Source organism: Diabrotica undecimpunctata, chromosome 3 (assembly GCF_040954645.1).
Source record: "Diabrotica undecimpunctata isolate CICGRU chromosome 3, icDiaUnde3, whole genome shotgun sequence".
Taxonomy (NCBI): Eukaryota; Metazoa; Arthropoda; class Insecta; order Coleoptera; family Chrysomelidae; genus Diabrotica; species Diabrotica undecimpunctata.
The window spans coordinates 87,447,475-87,470,574 of NC_092805.1; the positions used below are offsets into that span (position 1 = coordinate 87,447,475).

The 23,100-nt window shown below is 30.3% G+C and overlaps 1 protein-coding gene across 1 annotated transcript in view; it reads left to right on the top strand.

Annotated features, from left to right (window-relative positions):
* Positions 1-23,100, top strand: part of LOC140437011 (N-acetylneuraminate lyase-like) — a 59,763-nt gene that overhangs the window by 22,533 nt on the left and 14,130 nt on the right. The window contains exons 4-8 of the mRNA XM_072526227.1: positions 2,968-3,027; positions 3,086-3,144; positions 8,316-8,386; positions 10,184-10,498; positions 13,116-13,261. Of these exons, the coding sequence (XP_072382328.1) occupies positions 2,968-3,027; positions 3,086-3,144; positions 8,316-8,386; positions 10,184-10,498; positions 13,116-13,261 (651 nt within the window). The remainder of the gene's footprint in view (positions 1-2,967; positions 3,028-3,085; positions 3,145-8,315; positions 8,387-10,183; positions 10,499-13,115; positions 13,262-23,100) is intronic.

The window sequence follows — 23,100 nt, forward strand, 5'->3', positions numbered from 1 at the left end:
TGAATTCTAGAAGGGCTTCATCAGATCAAGCATCAGTAAGCCAAAGCGATGGCTTTTTGAGTAAATTGGAAAATTTTAAGTCTGTCCTCTTGATGGTCATTTTTAATGATATCTTTGGCCATACGGATTTATTATTTGATATGCTACAAATTAAATCTTGCGACATAAGCTTTTGTGCTGTTCAGATAAGAAATAGTAACGATTTTTAGTACTGTACTACTATCCCGAATGTAGAAAAAGTAGTAGAACAGATTAGTTGTAACATAGAAGGAAGTCTTAACATCATTGTTATCATTTTCTTTGCCTTTATTCCTATGCGGGCTTGGCTTCTCTAATTACATTTCTTCACAAATCTACCTTGGGTCATACCAGTATCAATCCTCTTTACCGATATGCACTGCCTAAGCGTCTCCCACCAGGTCTATCTTTCTCTCCTATTCTTTCCAGGAACTTGTAAATTAGTATTTCTTCATATTGGGTGATTTGGATATCGACATTGAACATGTCCAAACCGTCTTAACCAGTGCTGTCTCATTTTGGGATCAATTGGTGCCATATCTAGACTTCTCTTAGACTAATACATATACTCATTATTTTTTTTTTAATACTCTTTTTTTGTGGCACTCTCCTTTTCCATCTAAGCATTTGCATTTCCGCTACATGGTTTCGTTGTTATTCTTTCTTTTTAACTACCTAACATTCAGTACCGTATATCACAGCTGGTCTTAAGGCAGTTTCAGTACAGTATGTCGTTTTGTTTCGTTGGAATTTTTCTGTTACACAATACATACAGTACTTACTAACTCTACTGCATACATCTCTACCTATTTTCCCATTATTCTGCAAGATCGATCCTAGATACATAAAACCTACTTATTTCTTTTTTTTTTAATCGTTTCACCATCCAAAAAACCTTATTTGAAATAATACACTCGCGATCATAAAATCCGGGTCACCTTGAAAATCACCTTTATTTCATTTTTAACGAGCTTTATCGTAAATAATAATAACACAAATACAAACTAATGCATGTTTCTGAGAATTGTTGTCGCCTTAGTGGTTTCCTTTGTAACAAAGAATTCCAATAATGCCAATTTCGCGGAAAACTATACACTTCCTAAAATGAACGGTACCTGTAACTGCCGCTTATTTTAAATGTCTCATTTGTGCTTCGACTTTCTTTTCAAACGCAACAAACAAACGTTTATTATTGCAACCATTAGTGTGTATTAGTGCCATTATTAGTGTTTATTATTGTTTATTTTTTGCCAAAAATGCCTTTGACTGTTGTTGAAACGGCACGTATTGTTGCGCTTGTGGAAGACGGTCATACTCAACGGCAAGTCGCAAGAACTGTTGGCGTAAGCCTTTCTACGGTTCAACGAGTGCTTCAACGCTTTCAGGAAACGGGTTTGCTAACCAGACGACCTGGATCTGGACGAAGAAGAACGACCACGGCACGAGATGACCGTTTACTTATGTTTCAGGCTTTACGAAACCGGATCTCAACTGCGGTTGTGCATCGAAATCGTCTACAGGAAGTACGAAATTGCAATGTTAGCGTTGCAACAGTCAGGAGAACACTTTGTTCTTCTGGACTATCTTCTCGGGTAATGGCTACAGGACCGCCACTTCGCCGGGCTCATCGAGTTGCACGACTAGCTTTTGCTCGACAATACGCGCATTGGAGAATTAATGATTGGAGCAAAGTGTTATTCTCAGATGAATCCTGTTTCTGCCTAACTGGATCCGATGGACGTGTAAGAGTTTGGAGGAGAACTGGTGAACGATTTTCACAAGCTTGCATTGCTTCAAGAATGTGATTTGGTGGAGGCTCGTCCATGGCTTGGCGAGGTGTATCTTCCGACTTCCGCACAGAATTACCCTTCATTGAAAATGGGTCCTTAACTGCACGAAGGTACATTACGGAGATTGTAGAAGAACATGTTATGCCCACCATGGCGAGACTTGGAGAAGACGCCGTTTTTATGCAGGACAATGCGCGACCGCACGTTGCCAGGATCAGCATGCAATACTTAGACGAGTTGGAATTGCGAGGTTACCCCGGCCAGCTACGTCTCCGGACCTGAATCCCATCGAACATCTCTGGGACGATTTGAAAAAACGTATTCAAACCCATACACCACCTCCTAACAACGAAAAGGAGCTTAAAGATCTGTTAGAGAGAGAGTGGAATAACTTACCACAACATGTAATCCGGAGAAAAATTGAGAGTATGCCCCGTCGTCTGCAAGAGGTTATTAGAGCAAGGGGAGGCAATACACGATATTAGTCACTGAAATTTCACTGATGTTTCACCACGTTCTGTATTTTCAATTTTTTTTCGTATGTCTGTTTTATCAACAATTTGGTTTGTTTTCTGCTTTTTCAATAAAAACAATAAAAAACCGTTGTTTTTTTCTTTCAAAACAAACAATAATGACAAATAAAAAATACATTAGCCTAAAAAAAGGTTATTACTGCACCAGAGGCAAAAATATTCAATAAACTTGAAATTTTTAAGGTGACCCGGATTTTATGATCGCGAGTGTATATCTCACAATCTTACCGCATATCCTCTCTACCCGGTAACCTATCATATGCTCTCTCAAGATCAATGAAAATACCTACCATATGACTGTTCGTTTTATTATTTCTATATTTTTCTATTAGCTGCATGATAATGAAAATTGTTATTGAGATCATGGTATTGTCTACAAGGTCGGATAAATAAAAAAATTGGTAATTGTAATGATTAATAATTTATGACAACGGATAGAAATGATATAAGAACAAAGTTAATCAGTTAATTAGGAAAGTTTAAATGACTAACTTTAATTGTTTAATAAAATTTCATAGGTTATATCTGTTAAAATGTAACAGTTATATCCTTTCTCCCAACTTATGTCTCATATGGTAACATGTATTTTTTTTTGCATTAGTGCCTTCTATTTATTTATTTTTTAGGCATCAGTATATATTGAAGTTTATATAGATCCAGATGAAGACCTTGGACCAGAGAAAAAAGTAGGTTTATTTTGTATAAAATTTTAACAAGCGATGTAGTTATAATTTTTTTTTTCAGTTAAAATTTTCAGCGAAAGGAGTATTTGTACCTGTTTTTAATATTTTTAGTGACGATTCGTAAGTATTCCAATTATTAATATTTAGGTAGTTAAGGCCTATTTTTTGCTAGAGTTATTGACAAATCTTTTTCGTCACGTCAAAAACTTCATTGAAAAAAATTTGCAAAAAGTTTAGATATTTGAATGTTGGTAATATTTAACAGCGATATTAAATGTATTTTTTTAATTCGCTCGAAATGGTCTATTCTATCTTAGAACGCGTTGAAATTATTTCCATCTTTAGTTTTTGTTAAAACAAAGATCTATGTATTGTGGCCTGATGATGAGAAGTATATTGCAAGCCTCGAAACCGGTAGCCTAGAAATTCTACTACAATAAACAACTTACCTAAAATTGTGAGGATTGACTTATCTTCTATACACTAGTATTTCCATATTTTTTGAAAATGACAAGTGTATACTTTTTCCATTGTCAATTTGCCAAGCGTCGGCTTTTGAGGTTCTTTGATGTCGATGCCGACCATTGGCGTGGAAATTAAGAAAAGGGATCAGTTATCAAACGCATATTTCAAGAAAAATCATATAATTTTTATTAATTTTTACATAATTATATTCAGGAAAATTTCTCAATTTTTGGGCAGAAATTGTTTAAACAATTTTTTAAACAAATTCAAAATATCACCTTTTGTGCTCCAAAAAATATTTTTTAGGTTTTTGGGTGACTCTAAATAAGATCTATGTCATTTTTCTCAAAAGTTAATAGTTTTGGAGATATAAGCGATTTAAAATCCGAAAAATGCGATACCTAATATGCATTTTCGAGGCTTGAAAAATATGTAAATGAGTATTTTTGAGATTCAAGAGTATCTAAACTAAAGTATCAACATTGATTTTGGTGAGAAATCGGAGCAATATTTTCCGTAGCAGAAAAAGGTGATCTTTTGAATTTGAATTGTTTCCGGCAAAAATGTCCGGCACCCTTCAACCTTCGATTTGTTTAAACGGGGCATTTTTGAATAGGACTCTTCAAAGGACAGAATCAGTTTTTTTTTTCAAATGGGAGCGGGCTCACAACACCGAATAAATAACAAATTAATTCTTTCAAATTAAAGCTTGTTAATTTTAGTGATTTATAAGAATATTGGACTTATTATTTAGTTTTTACATAAACCATAATATTTTTTTACAATTATCTGTAAATAATGGCTCATTCTGTCAGAAAATTTTAAAACATTGTCTATCCAGCAATTAAGATAGTCAACTGAAATTTAATTTTTAAACACGGCCTACTGTTAATGCACAAACAGGGTGAATCTTCAATATTTTGCTTCGAGTTAGAGATATCTGAAAAAGTTATTTGGAAAAGATGTTCCAAATATTATTTTAACCCCACATAACAAAGTTTTATGTCAAAATTCGCACTTTTACTTTTTTCATTAATTGAAGAGCTTATTTCCAGTGTCTTAAATCCAAAATTTCGATTTTTTAAATTTTCTTTTTTTAAACTTTATACATTTCTTCAAGTCTAGAATAAAGTTATATGTACCAAAACAACTTCTTATTTACCATTTAAAAGTGCATATGAAAATTGTAAAATTGTATAATTTGTATGTTAAATTTGTATGAAAATCTGTAATTTCATGGATTTCATTATATGGATGTAAGACACTTTGGAAATAAGCTCTTCAATTGTAGTCAGGATTCTAAAACGGACAGTTGGCTGTCCCGAGATGCATCTTTAGACAGCCAATTGTAGATTTAGGATCGAGATTACAAATAATACTGAAAAACTAAAATTGCGAATTTTGTCATGAAATTTGGTATGTGCGTTTACAATAAGTGGAACAACTTTTCCAAATAAGTTTTTCCGATTTCTCTAACGCGAAGCAAAATATCGAAAATTTACCCTGTTTGTGGATTCGCAGTAAGCCGCGTTTAAAATTTAAATTTCAGATGACTATCTTAAAAAAATGTGCACTAACAACATGTATGACTGTGCAAAATGTCAAATCTGTATGTATTTTAGTAGCTGATATATAGAGTTGTCTTCATCTTAAATGCGACACACTGTATAATAATGAATACTAGTGTTCAAGATGCATCGCGATAGCTGTAAAGAAATTAATTAGAAGGACTGAAAAGAATCGTCAGTGTGCCTGTAAAATTGTAAACTGTTCGCTGAATAACGTCTTTTGCAGCAGTGTCAATCCTACCCAATTTTTTATTTGGTCGCTTTCGTTTTAAGGAATGATCTGTAACTGTGCCTAATTTAATAATTGTATATATCGTCTTATACCCGATTTTTTTAATACATGAATTCTCGAAACAATTGCATTATCAGCCATCCCAATATTTTCTTTTTTCAAACACTCATACATATTTAAAACTATTCTTTGGGATTGTACGTGCAAATCTTTATTTTTTAATTCAGAGCTGTCATTAATATAATTGTCATTATTTATTGATAACACAGAAGTTGATGCATCTTAAAAAATGCCATCCTAGAAAAATATAATATTACTTATAACTTATATTACCTATACCTTATAAGCCTCCGCCTCTGCAATAGGAAATATTTTAGGGTATCGCATAGCCAGACAACAGGTGTTCATTAGAATTTATGGCTTTGCGCTTCGCGCTGTTGCCATAATGCATGAGTTTAAAATTAGTGAATATAACCTTAATACCATTATTAATATATCTGCAATTTTTCATGTTTCCAGGTAAGGTATAAAATCAATGAAATTTGGAAAAAAATAATACAATTCTTGAAACCGTTTTTGAGAACTTGGATTCTTAAAAGTTGTCTGATTTCTTAAAAGTCGATCATTATATCTATAAAAGTATTACCGCTAAATTCACCAACAGGGCAACGTCGAACGTTCAAATTCTCTCCAGACTACAATGTTGCCAATATTCGAAAATTACTTTGAATATAAGTAATATATACAAAGTTCACGGTTGCTTTAATTCATTAGTGAAGAGTCCATGTAAATATTAGTACCTAGTTAATTAATTTATATATATATTTTTGAGAATAAGTTCATATTATTTTTTAAGAGTGTCGTTCGTTGACTAGCAATTGAATAATAACGAATAGAGAATAGAGAATATTTTTTAAATATAACCTTAGGAATTTTAGGAAATATGTCTGACAACCTGGATTTGAAAGGCGGTCTCTTTGATACCAGAATAAGACATGTTTATGTTGGAAAATTATTAGTGGATGTACTATACACGGAGAACAGCGAAATTTTTTAATCAACTTCATTATAAGATAAGCCACTTCATCCCTCATTCGTATTAAAACTAGTTAAAAAATTTCATGAAACGGAATCAGTAGCTGAAAAAAAGAAGTGTGATAAACGTGTTAAATTTTAGGTCATATTATTTTGTAACTTACTGTGACGGTGGAAGTAAAAAGTAATGGCATGTCTCGCAAAACAGAAAACCCAAAATGGTATATACGTATTTCTGACTATTGTTCGTCTTCAGTACGGTGCAGCCAAGTTAGAAAAGGAGCATATTAACTACAGGAGCAATGCAACCAATTTGTGGCATTAGAGTTTGAAGACCCTGATGGTTTCCAGGGCAACAACTAACACCAACCACGGAGGAAGCTTGGTTGCATTGCTCCTGTAGTAACCCTTTCCAAAGTTAATATGCTCCTTTTCTAACTTGACTGCACCGTACTGAAGACGACCAATAGTCAGAAATACGTATATACGGTTGCCTTCCATCGATATACCATTTTGGGTTTTCTGTTTTGCGAGACATGCCATTATTTTTTACTTTTATATATATATATATATATATATATATATATATATATATATATATATATACATACATATATATATATATATATATTTTATATATATATATATACATATATATATGTATATATATATATATATATATATATACAATGTGAGTGAGATTAAAATCTCACTGAAATGAGGATATCGGTCAAGGAGAAATAAAAAATGAAAAAATGAAAAAACTATTTCAATATTTTAATAGAAAACGTTTCGTGCAGTATTTCTGCACTTCTTCAATTTTAATGATTGTAAAGTCATATTATAGAAGTCAAACAATGTCAAATGCATATGTTGAGGTGTTACAAACTACATTTAATAAATACAATAAAAGTTACAGTTAAAAAAAACACATTCAGAGTTTTTTAAATTTATACAAACATTAAAAAGTCACAAAAATGTCACAATATATTAATAAGAACAGTATAATATAATACAATAATTCTATTCTATCGCTGGTGTACAATATATCGAAACATGAAGCCAGGAGAAAAAGTAACTTGTTTTAATTGAGCGTAGTGAAACAATTAGAAAAAAAAATATATTTTTATTGAAAAAAGCATGGAAAGTTAACTTTATTGTTAGAGACACTAAAGTAATTAAAAAAGCGCCTATTTTTTAACAGATAGGGATATATATATATATATATATATATATATATATATATATATATATATATATAATATATATATATATATATATATATATACATATATATATATATATATATATACATATATATATATATATATATATATATATATATATATATATATATATATATATATATATATATATATATATATATATATATAAAATGTGCACTCGTAAGGGAATAGGATATTTTCGGTCAATTTGGAGATAAAAAAAGAAAAGAGTTGTGCTACTTTATCTTTTTATTGAATACGTTTCGCCCACTGTTCAATGGGCATCATCAGTTCATCTAAAAGAATGGCATTAGCGATACATCTAATATAAAAAACAATTAAGTAAACGATCTTACCTTTAAAAGATCTGTAGCATTAAGATATTATGGTGAAGACACATCAAAAATTAATTTACTAAATAAAACAGCAAAAATACAGAATGCCGGAAGATTCCCAATTTAAGTAATTTTATAAAATTCTCCAGAGAAATACCTGGAGTTATATATATATATATATATATATATATATATATATATATATATATATCTGGTTTATCGCACTGGAAGGGAGGGGGTTGGCAAAAGACATATATATATACATATATCTAAAAAAATGTCCCATTGCCAATAAAATCTAATGAATATTGCCAAATACCAAGGTGGACTCTTTTGAGTGGTCAATCCTGTATCAGAGTCATTATTCACTAATACATACAGTTTAGTTTTAATGTCCTGATCTGGCAAATATGATTCTATTTATTTTTAGATCAGTAAATATTGGACCCATTTCAGAATATGCTGAATATTTATCTAGTTTTGGAGTTAATGGTGTAGTAGGTAAGCATTTTATTTATATTATTATCATTATCATATATTTTATATAGTCCTCTTCCGCACTCCACTTTCTCCTTTAGTATTCAAATTTGCGTTTATCACCTAAAATTATTGCTGATCCAGCTTCTTTCAGATTATACCTAGATTATTTCAAACGTTATACTAGATCCAGACTGATCTACTGATCAACTGATAATTTGATATTAATGAACTGTCTATACCATGTGTTCGTGGGTATCAAAGGCTTCCAAATTATATATTTCGACACGACAGCAATTTTGTAGTCAATTATACTCATTTTTTACTTCTTCTTCTTCTTCTCGTGCCACTCCTAGCGGAGATTGGAAATCATCATGGCCACTGCGACTTTGTTAGCAGCGCGCCTAAAAAGTTCAATCGAACTACACCCGAACCATTCACGTAGATTACGATATTTTTTACTCATGTTCGCCTATTTTTACTAAAATATGTTTGATACGTATACAGATTCGGCAATATTTTAACGTGTGTGACAGTTAGTAGTATGAACCAAAAAAAGATGAAATTATACTAAATACCTTCCTATTGTTATACAATGAAAACAAATAGATTTCCTCTCTCTGTCTACTTGGCTGATTTAAAGATATGGGGTAGTAGAAGCCATACCGTATTTCTGTCAATTTAGTTTTTTTTCTTCTCTGTTTCATCCCCCCTCCCCTATATTAATGCACTGTCACCAATAAATACAATTTGTACCATATTGTGTATATAAGTGAAACTTGGCTTACAAGTCACCTTATTATTCAGTTAATTCGTGACAATTATAAAATGGTAAGTTTCTATATCAGAAAAGTTATGCAGATGAGATAGCAATTTATACACAACTATACACATGAAATTCTCAAAAAAATGAGAGATTAAGTAAATGAAAAAAGAAAAATCTGTTTAATATCAAGAAATAAGGTAGTAAAAAGAGAATATAATAAGAAAAATAATTATAGGAAAGCAATAAAAGTGACAAAGTCCAATGTTTATGATCGTGTCTTCAACACCAGCAATACAAACAAGAGCACATGGACTATTGTCAATCAATTTAACACAAAATAGTACAAAATTAACATCTAATGAATTAAGTAATTTTCTACCATTGTAATTGAAAATGTGACCAATGATATACCATTAAGCAATAAAGATGTGCTTGTCAGTGAGCAATTGGGATGTGTTTGACAATGAGTTGGACATCATTGCAGTGAATACATAACGGCGGATCTTCGGAGGACATGAGATAACCATGAGTCGTGCGTGTATGTTATATTTTTAATCTTCGCATTATAACTTTTTCTTTTCTTGATAGAGATGCCGGGAAAAGAGGATTACTACTGCTAGGTACAACATTTGACTCTTTCTTTTTGAGAACTGGATTTTTGCATATTTTCTCAATATCTTCTTCCTAAGTATAAAATACTTGGTTTTCTTTAAGAATAACTTTAGGTCGCTCCAAATTTGAACTTTATCAGAAACTGTGTTGCGTGATGCAGCTTCTTTGCGAAAAAATCAGCCTTCTCATTACCCTTGATACTAACGTGAAAGGGTACCCATATAATTTTAACTCTGATATCTGGAAGTAGGAGTTGTAGGTATGAATCACCTATTTCTTGTATGATCGGATGTGAAGTGTATACTGACTTTATTGAGTCGATGGATACTAGTGAGTCGGCACATACAACGACACGATGATCTGGCGGAGCTATAGATTTTATTGCCTGAAGAATTCTATAAAGTTCGTCTGTATTTTATTTATTTTAATGCATATATTTTTAGTAAATAGCTATACTGGAGAAGGGACGTCGATGAATATTAGTGAAAGGAAATTAGTGACAGAAAAATGGATTGAAGTTACAAGGCCGTTAAAAATGCAAGTTATGGTACAAATAGGTGGTTGTGCGTTACCTGATGTATTGGAGTTAGCAAAACATGCAGAATCGTATAATGCCGAATCGATTCTTTGTATACCAGAGTTATATTTTAGGCCGACATCCAACGAAGCTCTAGCCGATTATTTAAAAATCGTCAGCGAAGCTGCTCCAAAGACGCCTTTGTTTTATAGCCACAATCCCGAAATGTCGGGGATTAATTGTAAGTTTTTTAAATTTTTATTTGTAAATATCTCTCTCTCTCTCTCTCTCTCTCTCTTCTGCGTTTGTTGGTGAATGCATATGTATGTAAATAATAAACATTTTAATTTACGCAGATAAGGTAAATTTCTTAAACTAAAATTTGTTAAAACTTTCTTTTTATTGTAGTGTTTATCCGTTACGGATGTTGAATTTTATATAATAACATAGCTATTCTGACTTTCTCAACTGCTACTTCAAAAAACATGTTAGGTTCAACCATTTTTGTTGATTGTGCAGCCAGGATATCTTTCTTTCTGAACTTTTTTTTCGCAAAACTTATAGTTTGCGCCATTTTGTAATTGTGCTTATTTCGCGAGATTTCCTTATTATCAAAACACTTTCATTGGTAGCTGTGTCTATCTAAGAAATTCTTAATATTTGTCTGTAGCAGTACGTCTCGAACGACCCGAGTTTCTTGATCTACGCCTGTTTAAGTAGAAGATTGGACTTAAAATTGTTTAAGTCCGTTTATGTGGTAAATTAAATTTTTTGTGTTAGTCAATGCTGCTCTTTCATCATCATCACTGGCTCGACAACCCTTTTTGCGTCTTGGCCTGTTCCAGGATTCTTCTCCATTCTGATCTGTTTCGTGCTTTTTTTCTCCAGTTTTTTATTTTTAAGGTTGTTATATCATTTTCTATTTGTTCAGTATCTCAGTTTCGGTCTTCCTCTTGTTCTTTTCTGCTGCTCTTTTCTTCTTAATATATATATATATATATATATATATATATATATATATATATATATATATATATATATATATATATATAATTAGTATTTCTTGGGTGTAGGTTCAATAAGTAATATTAAATTTGGAACTAGCTTTTATTGTGCCACTAAAATCAACGTTTCAGCAGGTAATCCTTGCCTTTATAAAGATTCTAAAATGTACAAGATTAGAACAAAACGTCATTTTAAAATGTATAATAATTTATAAATTTATCAAAACGTAAAGCGAGACGCTGTCATTAATATATAATTATTTTTACATGGGCGTATCGTTGGTGTTTTCGAAAACTGTAAAGTGGAGATATGTTATAACTTTAAGAGTTGTGTATGGTGTTACAGTTATTATTATTTAAATCAGATTGAAATAGATTTTATTTAGATTCTGTGTATCTTTCTTGTCATTGATTGTGTTAGTATTTTTTTATTTCTATTGATTCGTATATTACCCTATTCTTTTTGTTCGACTCGGTTTTTAAAATTTTGATGTTTTCTTTTACTTTTACTTTTACGCGAAATCGGCACTATTGAAATTCTTTGTTGCAAAGGAAACCGCTAAGCCGACAACAATTCTCAGAAACATGCATTAGTTTGTATTTGTGTTATTATTATTTACGATAAAGCTCGTTAAAAATGAAATATCGGTGATTTTCAAGGTGACCAGGATTTTATGATCGCGAGTGTATATATATATATATATATATATATATATATATATATATATATATATATATATATATATATACAGTAGACTCCCTCTATAACAAGAACTGAAATGACAGACTAATTACCTCGTTATAAGCCGGTCTCGTTATATCAAATAACAATAATACTGTGCATACATATGAATATGTAGTTTTCTAAAACATTAACTTCCTATGGTGAAGCTATTCGGAGCAATATAAGATGCTAAATATTGTTTGAATGGCGTTTGAAAAAAAGTTGTTTACTTTTATTGTCAATGAAATACATTAAAACAAAAAAGAGTTGTTTACTTTTATTGTCAATGATATAAGTTAAAACAAAAAATATGTATTCTGTAAATCTGTATAAAGCGTATTTTCAAGGATAACATAAACTATTGCTTCTGCAATTGGAAGATGTCTGTCATTTTTGACTGCGTTAAATTGTCCAGTATTCTATCTCTTATATTTTCTAAAGATGTGAAATAGTTGTATGCTTTTTCATTTGCGTTTTGTCTTTGGGTAGTTTCTTACAACATTCAAAGCACTTTCCACATGTTGTCTATTAGGACCTTCTTATTATTAAGTGTGAATGGTCAACCCCCTACAATGAAACTTGTGAATCATAAATTGTAAATTTCCGAAGAATTTATTGCGGGCGGCATTTAAAAGGGTATTTATTTATAGCTACCGCCGGGCCAAAAACGTAAAATACACGTTTTTTGATCTTATTTTCTCTCGTTATAACCATATTTGCATCGCTATAGAGGGTTATAGTTGAATACAAATTTGACGGGACATCTGATGTACCTCGTTATACGCGAAATCTCGTAATAACCGTGTTCGTTATAGAGGGAGTATACTGTATATATATATATATATATATATATATATATATATATATATATATATATATATATATATATATATATATGTGTGTATATGTGTATGTATGTGTGTATGTATAATATAAGGTTAATTTATAGTGTTTGTGTTGAGTAAAACCCTTGTTAGCAAGTAGGCAATTTCAGTATTTACAAAGGAGAGATTTTTATTTTAATAAAAATTCCAACCCATGATTCGTGAGTTTTTACGCTCAGTACCACTGCGCCACCAAGACTCTTCTTCATCTTCACTGATTTAATAATGTATAATACTATTTTTTAGTAAATATGGTAGACTTTTTAAACACATACGGACTTGTTATTCCTACGTTTTGCGGTATAGAATATGTTTCAAATGATCTGAGTGAAGCCGAGTCTATTTTAGAAGCTAGCCATGAAAAATACAAAATTTTCTATGGAACAGAGTCGGTAAGTCAAAAATAAACTTGTATTAACTATGTACTCATACAAAAATTAAAAGTAAAATATAAAAACTCTTTAATTGTTGGAATAAATACAGTGCAACACTGTTAACAATTGATAAGGATTAAAGTAATATTTTACGCCAGAAATAGTTTGTAATAGTAGTTTGTAAAAATGTAATAGGTACAATTAAAATAATATTAATATCTCGACTTTGTTATCAATTGTAAAAGAAATAAACTAAATTTTTGTTATTGTGGCCATCCGGGTTGTTTTACTATCGTCAACAAAAGTTGAATATTAGTGTCGTATATTTTCATTTGATATTAACAGTTTGGATTCATCATCATCATCATTGGTGCTACGGTCCTATAAAAGAGCCTCGACCTTCCCAAGTCTATTACGCCAGTCAGTTCTATCCATTGCCAACTGTTGCTAGTTTGCTGCGCCTACTTGTTTACCATCCTCATCAACACCATCCCTCCATCTGAGTTTTGGCCTACCCCTACTTCTACTTCCCACAGGTTGTGACATAAGGATTCTTCTAGGAGGGTTGTTCTGCTGTGATCTTGACAGTTTGGATTCAGTTGTTTTAAATTGTGGAGTATATTTATTAATTAGTTATAAACAATGGCTCGAAGACGTTTAAATATTGACCAAATGCAACAGATTGTGAGGTGGACCACCGAAGGGGTAACGCAATGTGAAGTGGCTCAACATTTGGGGTTTTCACGAAGTGTTATATATACAGCTTGGATTATGTTACACATCACACATTACGTTATGTCACAAATGGTATAGTCTCATATGTTCATGGTGGAGGGCGACAACGGAGTACCAACCCTGTTGATGACTGATATATGCGAATTATTGCTAGAAGGAAACCCAACATATACTGCTTCTCACATCAACAGAACATTGCGTAACGCCACTGGAAGAATAGTTTTAAACCAAACCTAGAAGAAGGTTGCATATGACTGACTTAAGAGCAAGAAGACGTTCATGTCATCCAGTACTAACCCGGTAACATCGCGGATTGAGCAAACTATGTGCTGAATAACACCGCAACTGGATAATCAACGAATGGGGAAACGGTTTATTTACAGATAAGTCTAGATTTCGTATAAAAAATTCCGATGATCGTATTTTAGTTTGGAGGGAAAAAAGAGAGAGTTATAATGAACATTAAAGGGTACCTATAACTGCTTTTGGGAAGGCTCTATTTGCGTTTGGAGTTGGTATTTGGAGTGGTATTTGGACAGAATGGAGTGGCCAGCCCAGTTACCAGATATTAACTGCATAAAAAATGTCTGAGCCGCTATAACACGACAACTAAATGTGTTACAAACTCCTGTAAATACGCTTCAACAGTTAAGTGAGGCTGTGAAGCATGTATGGAGAACTGAAGATCAAAATTTTTTGAATGCATTAATTGAGAGTATGCGTAATAGAATAAGAAGTTTAATTTGTTCACGAGGAGTACCACCAAAATATTAGAGGCCAATTATCTCGTTATTTTGGATTTTGTAGAACACAATTTTATGTTAATTGTTTTTCTTTTTAAAATATTTTATTTTTGCTTTTGATTATTTATATTTCAAATATATATTTTCTAACTATAACCAATATATAATACTACGATTTCAAGAAACTTTTAAAATATTTGAAATAATACTTATGATCCTTATCAATTGTTGAGCAGTGTAGTTTTGGAATTTTGGAACCTTTATATTAAAAATAACCCCAAGAATGGATAGAAAAATATATTGATTTGATTAATATCTTTGATCCTGGTGTAATTTTGGAAGTGTGGAAAACCATCCTGGTGTCTGCCTCTTCGTGTTGACAATTTTATTCAACTTCAGTTTTATGACTCGATCTTGCTGCATTTGATAGGAGTAACAGTTATTTTTAACATTTAAAAATATTTTTTTGTTTTTAATTATTTGTACCAAATTGTCATTTTCCCAGTAAGTTGATGAGAATTGAACCAATATCTCTTTGAATCTATAATTCTTTAAACTTTTTAAGAAGTCTGTTAGCCTAGTTTGTTGAGGTCCAGAAATATTACAGGCAACATCAAACTATTGACAGTTTTGGCGTTCAGAATATTTTATTGATGTTATTAAATACTGGTCAAAAACTAAATATATCTGCTGCATTTGTTAAAAGTTTAATAAGTATAGACTCTGCATGTTTTTTGAAAATCTGAAGCCTTGAGGATGAATGCAAATAATAAACACCATCAATAATCTCAACATCAATATACGTTGGTTGTTTTATATCAAAATATTAACCAGATATTTGTAAAGGGTCTCGTGTCTTTAGCGGTATATTAATTTGTTATAATATAATATTTGTCCACGTTTGGCCTACTATAAGACACGAGAGTGTTTAGATATTAACAATATATATCAACGCGTGTAGGATGACCTCAAAAAGAAAGACATAAATTTAGCAGCGGAACGTTGAGAAAGAGACTTTTAAATAAATCATGTACTAGTAACTAATTTTGAACTGATTTTGTAGTCCGGTAGTGTCAATATATGGTCTTTGGGATGCGGTGAGTTTTATTAAACAAACAATACTTAGCAGCTCTTGAAGGTAAGCCAATTAGAGGATTGAGCCTGCAGTTACCTTCAACTAAATTTATAGAAGAAATAAATATACAGTCCACGAGCTATCTAAGAAGCAAAAGATCCTGGAGATGAAGCTATTCTTGATCCTAAGCACAATCATCCTGCCCCATCTTAAACACTGGTTGACCTATTTAAATTTGTGATTTTAACGATTTTGTTAACGTTGACTTCTCTGTTTTATACATTGTACCAGCACACGAAAAGAGAGCAGGAGGCATTGGTGCCAGCGGAAAAGTTAAAAAATACTCAATATTTATTTTCTTCTTAATACTAATAAGTAGTAATCTTCCAAAAATTCCCCGTTCCAACCTTAATAATACCTGCTTGTTTTTGTCTTTGTTCATCAAAACTTTGTTGATGCACTCTGAAGCTAAATTTAAGATTTTGTTCCGTGATATTAGTTTTTCGAATCTGCCAGGTATTGAGCTGTATTCCGAAATAAAATATAATATAATATAATATTATAAGCTTCCTATTTAATGTTAAGAAAGAAAGTAGCAACATTTTCAGTAGCTGCTTTGCTGCACAAAATATTTTGAAGTTATACTTCTATACGCACGGTCGGCGTTGGAAATTTGCATTAGAGTGAATCTGTGAAACCATTACATATGTAAGATAATGAGTAAGAGAGAGACAGAAGATATATTTTCTCTCTCTTCCCCTCTCGAGAATAAAAATGTTCCTTTTGTATATATATTTAATATTATATTATATATATATATATATATATATATTGATATGATTGGTGTTTAAAGAAAATAATTTATAAGTTATATACTAGAGAATTTAATAAAAATATATTTATGTGAGGGCATTTTTAAGAAATTAGCATATAAAAAGTATTTTTTTAGTAATTATGATGTTGTAGATATATTTAAGTGAGCCATGTGACTAGGCAACCAGATATACATACTCTGAAGTAACGTTTATGAATAATTACGAATATAAAGTGGGGTTATAATGATAATATGTTGTTTAAAATGTGTAATTTATTAAATTAAAATGTTTAATTTATATAAGTTACTGATTTAAATGTATACTCTGATCTGAAAAGCCTAAATGCCAACAAAATTCTCGATAGATAAGTAAGGAATTCTCTAGATCGCCGGAGATGGCTTTGTTTGCGAAATGGTTTGTTCCAGAAAATTCAGACATGTATTTAATAGAACAAATGAAACATGATTTCTTACCAGATGGTTCTGGAACATCCAAAAAGATATAAATACCCGGTGATTTGGATTCAAAGCAGTCAGAAAGTTTAAGTCAAGCAGTCAGAAAGTTTAGTAAGAAAGTCGATTCAGTTAGTTATGAGTTTTTTTAGTATGAAAATTAGTTAGAGGCAGTCAATCAGTCACAATTGTTCAATATAGTGAGTTAAATCAATATTAAGAAACAGTATAAAGAAAATAATATTGAAGATTAAAAATTATGTTATGTATAAATGATGATAATGGAAGAAGTATTAATTGAATATTAAAATTAAATGATATTTTGGTGATTGGATATTGATATATTGAAAAGAAGAATAAAAATAAATGCTGTTGCTGGTTTGCTTGGTGGTTTATAAATGCTGTGAAGAAAATATCTTAAATTGGTGGAAGCTGATAATTGGAAAAAGTAATTTCACAAAAACAGGGATAACCGAAGCTGAGAAGAAGACATTTGAGTGGTGATTATAATCTATATAGTGGAAAACAGTTCATTTAGGCATTCAGTGACAGAAAGGTACAAAATTTTGTTAATATAATTTAGTTAGTGTCATAACAATTTCAATTTTGAAGATATTTTGTTTAAATTTTACATTGTCTATAGAATTTAATTAGTTTCATAAGAATTTCAATTTAAACATAGTTTATTTTAAATTTACATTAGCTAGTTTAGATATATATGTATGTTTCATAGTAGATCTAATAAAGATAATTTAAAAAAGTACTTACAAACTAATTCTTTGAGAACCGCGATAAAAACCCTATATATTATATTATTAAAAATACTCATTGCTCATCATTCAAACAAACAATACATCATAACAATTTGGCGCCCAACGTGGGGCATTCTATTTAAAAGAATTAGTTTGGGAAGATAAGTGCTCTCATATAATTAAATTAATTATCAGTAGAAAGAAAAAATTATAGATTTTATTTTTAATTATATTTGAACAAGTAAAGTCTCAAAATGTCTCAAGGAAAGAAAGGTACAAGAAGCAAAAAGAATGAAGAAGATGTGGAAGTAGAAACACAACCTATACAAGAGGAGAGTTTAGTTCAAGTTCCACAAGATACTGCAGAAATGAATCCAGAAAGAGAGGAAAATGTCAATATGGCAGCTTTGATGTCATTAATGATGCAGATGAACAAGACAATGGAAGAGAATTCAAAAGAAATCAAAGAAGACATGAGAAAAATAGAACAAAAAATGGAACAGATTTCAAAAGAAGTCAAAGAAGACATGAAAAAAATGGAACAGAAATTGGAAGAGAATCATAGAAAATTAGAAAAGAAAATAGAAGATAATAATAATAAAATTGTAAAACAAATGGAAAAACAAATGGATAAAAAACTTGAAGCTGCAGAAAAAAAAGTAGCAAATGAAATAAAAAGTATACGGAATGACTACAAGAAAAGGATAGACAATGAGAGGACAGAAGTAAAGAGGATTATTCAAGATAATAAGATAGATATAGAACAGAAAATAGAGTTGCAGAAATGTAACTTAGAAGTAAAAATTAACGAAGACAGGAGAAACGCAGAAGAAAAATTAGAGGATATACAACAAAATATCCAAATAAATAGTAATCAAATAAGAAATGTGGAACAGAGAATAGATGATATTTCACAAATGAGAGACATAGGGAGACCTTACTTAAATTTAACAAATGAGACTGGGCTTAAATTCTCTGGTAATATAAAAAATTTGCATCCTAGAGTATACATAAATAGTTTAAAACATAAATTAAGATTTGTGAATAATATTAATGATATTAAAGATTATATTAGAATGACATTAAATGACAATGCAGCAACTTGGTTTGCTAGTATTGAAAATGATTTAGATAATTTTCAAACATTTGAAAATAAATTTTTAAATTATTATTGGGGTGAACTAGAGCAAGCTAAGTTTAGAGAAATTCTATATTTTGGAAAGTATAATCAAAATTTAAAATCAAATATGGTAGATTATGCATTGAAACTGATAACAGTTGCAAAATATTTAGAACCACCGCTTAGAGAGGATGAAACGGACTTAAATGTATCTAGACATTTTGATGCTGATGTTGTGCAAACAGTAACTGTACAAAATATTCAAACAATAGAGAGTTTTATTAATTTTATTCAAAGAATACAAAGAGGTAATATGACAAGTAATAATAACAACAACAAAATAAACAATAATAACTTTCAATATAATAAAAATGATAATCAACAATATAGACAATCATATAACAATAATACTAGGTATGGTGATAGTTTACAAAATTTTAATAATAATAACAGTAATCAAAATAGACAGAACTTTAATAACAATACTAGTTATAATAGACAAAATTTTAATAATAATACTAATTATAATAGACAACATTTTAATAACAGTACTAATAATAATAGACAAGATTTTAACAATAGAAGAAATACAGAGCGACCTAACTATAACAGACAGGTAAATTGTGTTCGAAGGAATAGAAGCTGCGAAGACAGGGAACGAAGTAGTACAAGGCAGGAAAATGTGAGTAGAAGTCATAGTAGGGAAAGACATAGGACATCAGATCCAAGTGGTCAGATACAATCTGACAATTCTAATAATCAAAATTTTGTTCAGTAAACTTTCTGAATTACAAGTTAGGCCATTGCTATTATGAAAAACCTTCTGAATTTATTTCTCTAGATGAAGATAAAATTATTGAATCTATTAATTTAATTTATATAAATGCGTTGCCAACAATAAAATGATTAAAATTATGATAGATACTGGTTCAGAAAGTACTTTAGTCTCGGAGAATTTTATTTTTAATACATTAAAACTATCAGATATAATAAAGATTCCAAAAATTAAAATTGTTGGTGCAAATAATAAGAAGTTGGGTGAAATTGATAAACTAGCCAATTTTAAAATGAATATTCTTAATAAAGAAATTAATATGCAAGGATTTATTGTCAAGGATTTATGTGTTGATATATTAATGGGAAATGATGAATTGGAAAAGAAGAAAGTAAAGATAGATTTTGAAGAAAAAATGGTAACTTTGGAAGGGCAAATAATTAAATTTATGCAGAAAGATGAGGTGGAAGAAGGAATAAGAGTTGATAGGATATTATTAAAAGAAAATAATGATGTTTATGAAGAAGAAATGTATTTTGATGATAGGGAAATGTCCCAAAAGAATGTAAAGAATAATTATTGTAGTGAATATTTAAGGAATGGAAATTTTAAGCAGATGGATGCCTACGAGGTGGAGTGCGTAAAATTGGAAGCAAGGAATAATGAGTACATAATGAAGAATAATTTTATTTGTAAAGAAGAAGATGTGATAAAAGTTAATTGCCCTGAAGAATATAAATCAATAGTCGTTTCCATATTGCAGCAACACAAGGGACTTGTCAATAAAGAAAATAGAATTGCACAAAATTATATCCATAGTATAAAAGTTAAAGAAGAAAAAGATTTTAAAACAAAATCATACCCAATACCATATAAATACAGAGAAGAAGTAAACAGAACGATTAATAATATGTTAGAAGATGGAATCATTGAGAAGGCAGATACACGTTTCATAAACCCAATAGTAGTAGTACGTAAAAGATCAGGTGAAATCAGGTTATGTTTGGATGCAAGGAATATTAACAAGATCACTGAAAAGCAATTTGAAGCACCAATGAGTATAGATGAAATACTAGGAAGAATTACAGGAATGTCATTTTTCACTAAAATTGATTTACAGCATAGTTTTTGGTTAATACCTCTAGAAAGAAAAAGTAGACAGTATACAGGATTTCAGATAGATGGAGTAGTATATCAATTCAAAGTAGTACTATTTGGACTTCAATCATCTTGCAGTGCTCTATGTAGATGTCTTCATGATATTTTGGATCAATATGAACATTTTGTAATTCACTACATTGATGATATCTTAATTTTTTCTAAAACGGCTGAAGAGAATGAGAAACACCTAAAAATTATAATAAATAGATTAGACAAAGTTGGACTAAGAATAAATCAAGAAAAATGTACATTTTTTCAAAAAGAAGTAATATATCTAGGTTATAAACTTAACACTCAGGGAATCGAAATGGATCCAGAACGGGCACAAGTCATTCAGGAATATAAAACACCACACAATTTAAGAACTTTAAGAGGATTTATTAGAATAATTAATTATTATAAAAGGATGATACCAGATCTAAGTATAAAAGAAATTCCATTACTTGAACTACTGAGAAAAGGTGTAAAATGGAGATGGGATCAGAGAAGAGAACTAGCATTCCAAGAAATTAAAAACATTTTTCTGTCAAATTTAAAAATATATTATCCTGACTACACACAGCCATTCATATTAAGAACAGATGCATCCATAGAGAGATTATCAGGGGTATTATTACAAATACATGATGGGTTCGAATACCCAATACAATTCATTTCAAGAATTACAAAGCCACATGAAAAGGGTTACTCAGTTTCAGAATTAGAACTAGCAAGTATTATACATTGTGTCACAAAATTAAGATTTTATTTGTTGGGTAATGAATTTACAATAGAAACAGATCACCAAGCTTTAACATCTATATTAAATAACAAATATGGAAACAGTAGAATACATCGGTGGAGTCTAATATTGAGGGAAAATCCAATATAGTGGCAGATGCTTTATCAAGGTTAGAAAATATATCACAAAAAGGGCAGCGAACAATAAAAATTGGATTAAATCAATTAGTAGAAAGTACAGGATTATATTCTAAAGAAGAAATTATAAGAGATCAGATCAATTTGAGTGAAAAACAAAAAGTCCTTAAGAAAGATGGAATTTATTATAAAATAATAAATGGCATAGAAGTATATGTAATAACTGGAACTTTAGCAAGGAAAATATTGAAAAATTTACATAATAATTACATGCATATTGGTTCAAGAAAGCTATGGATGCTATTTAGGAACAATTATTTTGCAAAGAATGACATAAGTATAGCAAAAGAAATTACTACCCAATGCCAAATATGTCAAATAAACAAAGAAAAGAATTTCAAAACCAGAACACATATAGATCTAATGTTGTATATGAAAAACTAAATACAGTGTCCATGGATTTTATTTCAAATTTAGTTCCAAGTCCAACAGAAAAAAAGCATATACTAGTGATAGTTGATGTATATACAAAATTTATTAAACTATATCCCTGCTCAAGAACAAATGTTAAAACATTGAAATTATATATTAATCAATTTTTCGAAGAAATAGGACCATTTAGAAATTGCATAATAGATAATGCTACATATTTTAACAACCAAAAATTTCGAGCATTTTGTGAGAAAAAGGGAATGAACATTCATTTTACAAGTATCAGACATCCTCAGGCAAATCCTGCAGAAAGATATATTAAAGAAGTTATAAAATATTTAAGAATAGTGTGCCAAGATCAACATGAAACGTGGCAGCAACATATACCACAAGTAGAATATTTTTTAAATAATACACATAATTTAAATACAGAGGAAGTACCAGAATATTTAATGTTTGGCCATATAGGAAACAGAAAATGGATTAGTGAATATAATCAGGATATGTTAGAACAAGTAATGCAGAAAGTGAATAACCGAATTAGGAGGAAAGCTGAAAAATATATCAGAAGACAAAATCGAAAAATAAAAAAACCAATCACATTTCAAAAGGGAGATAAAGTGTTAATTCGTTTACTTAGAAAAAGTAATGTTAAAGAAAATCGTTGTAAGAAATTACAACCAATGTTTGAAGGTCCATACAGAATTGAAAATCAGAATGGACTAAATAGTTATGTGTTAATAGATGCAGAGAACAGACTACGAGGCATGTTCCATATCAACGACATTTTTAAGTATTATGAAGAGAATGAATAATGTTTTCTATACTTTTAACATTAATAATAACAACTGTTACTGATATATCCATTTTATTCAATAGACTTGATTTGTTAAATAAATGGTAGATTTCATTATTGTGAATCAATTTGACGTCATACTT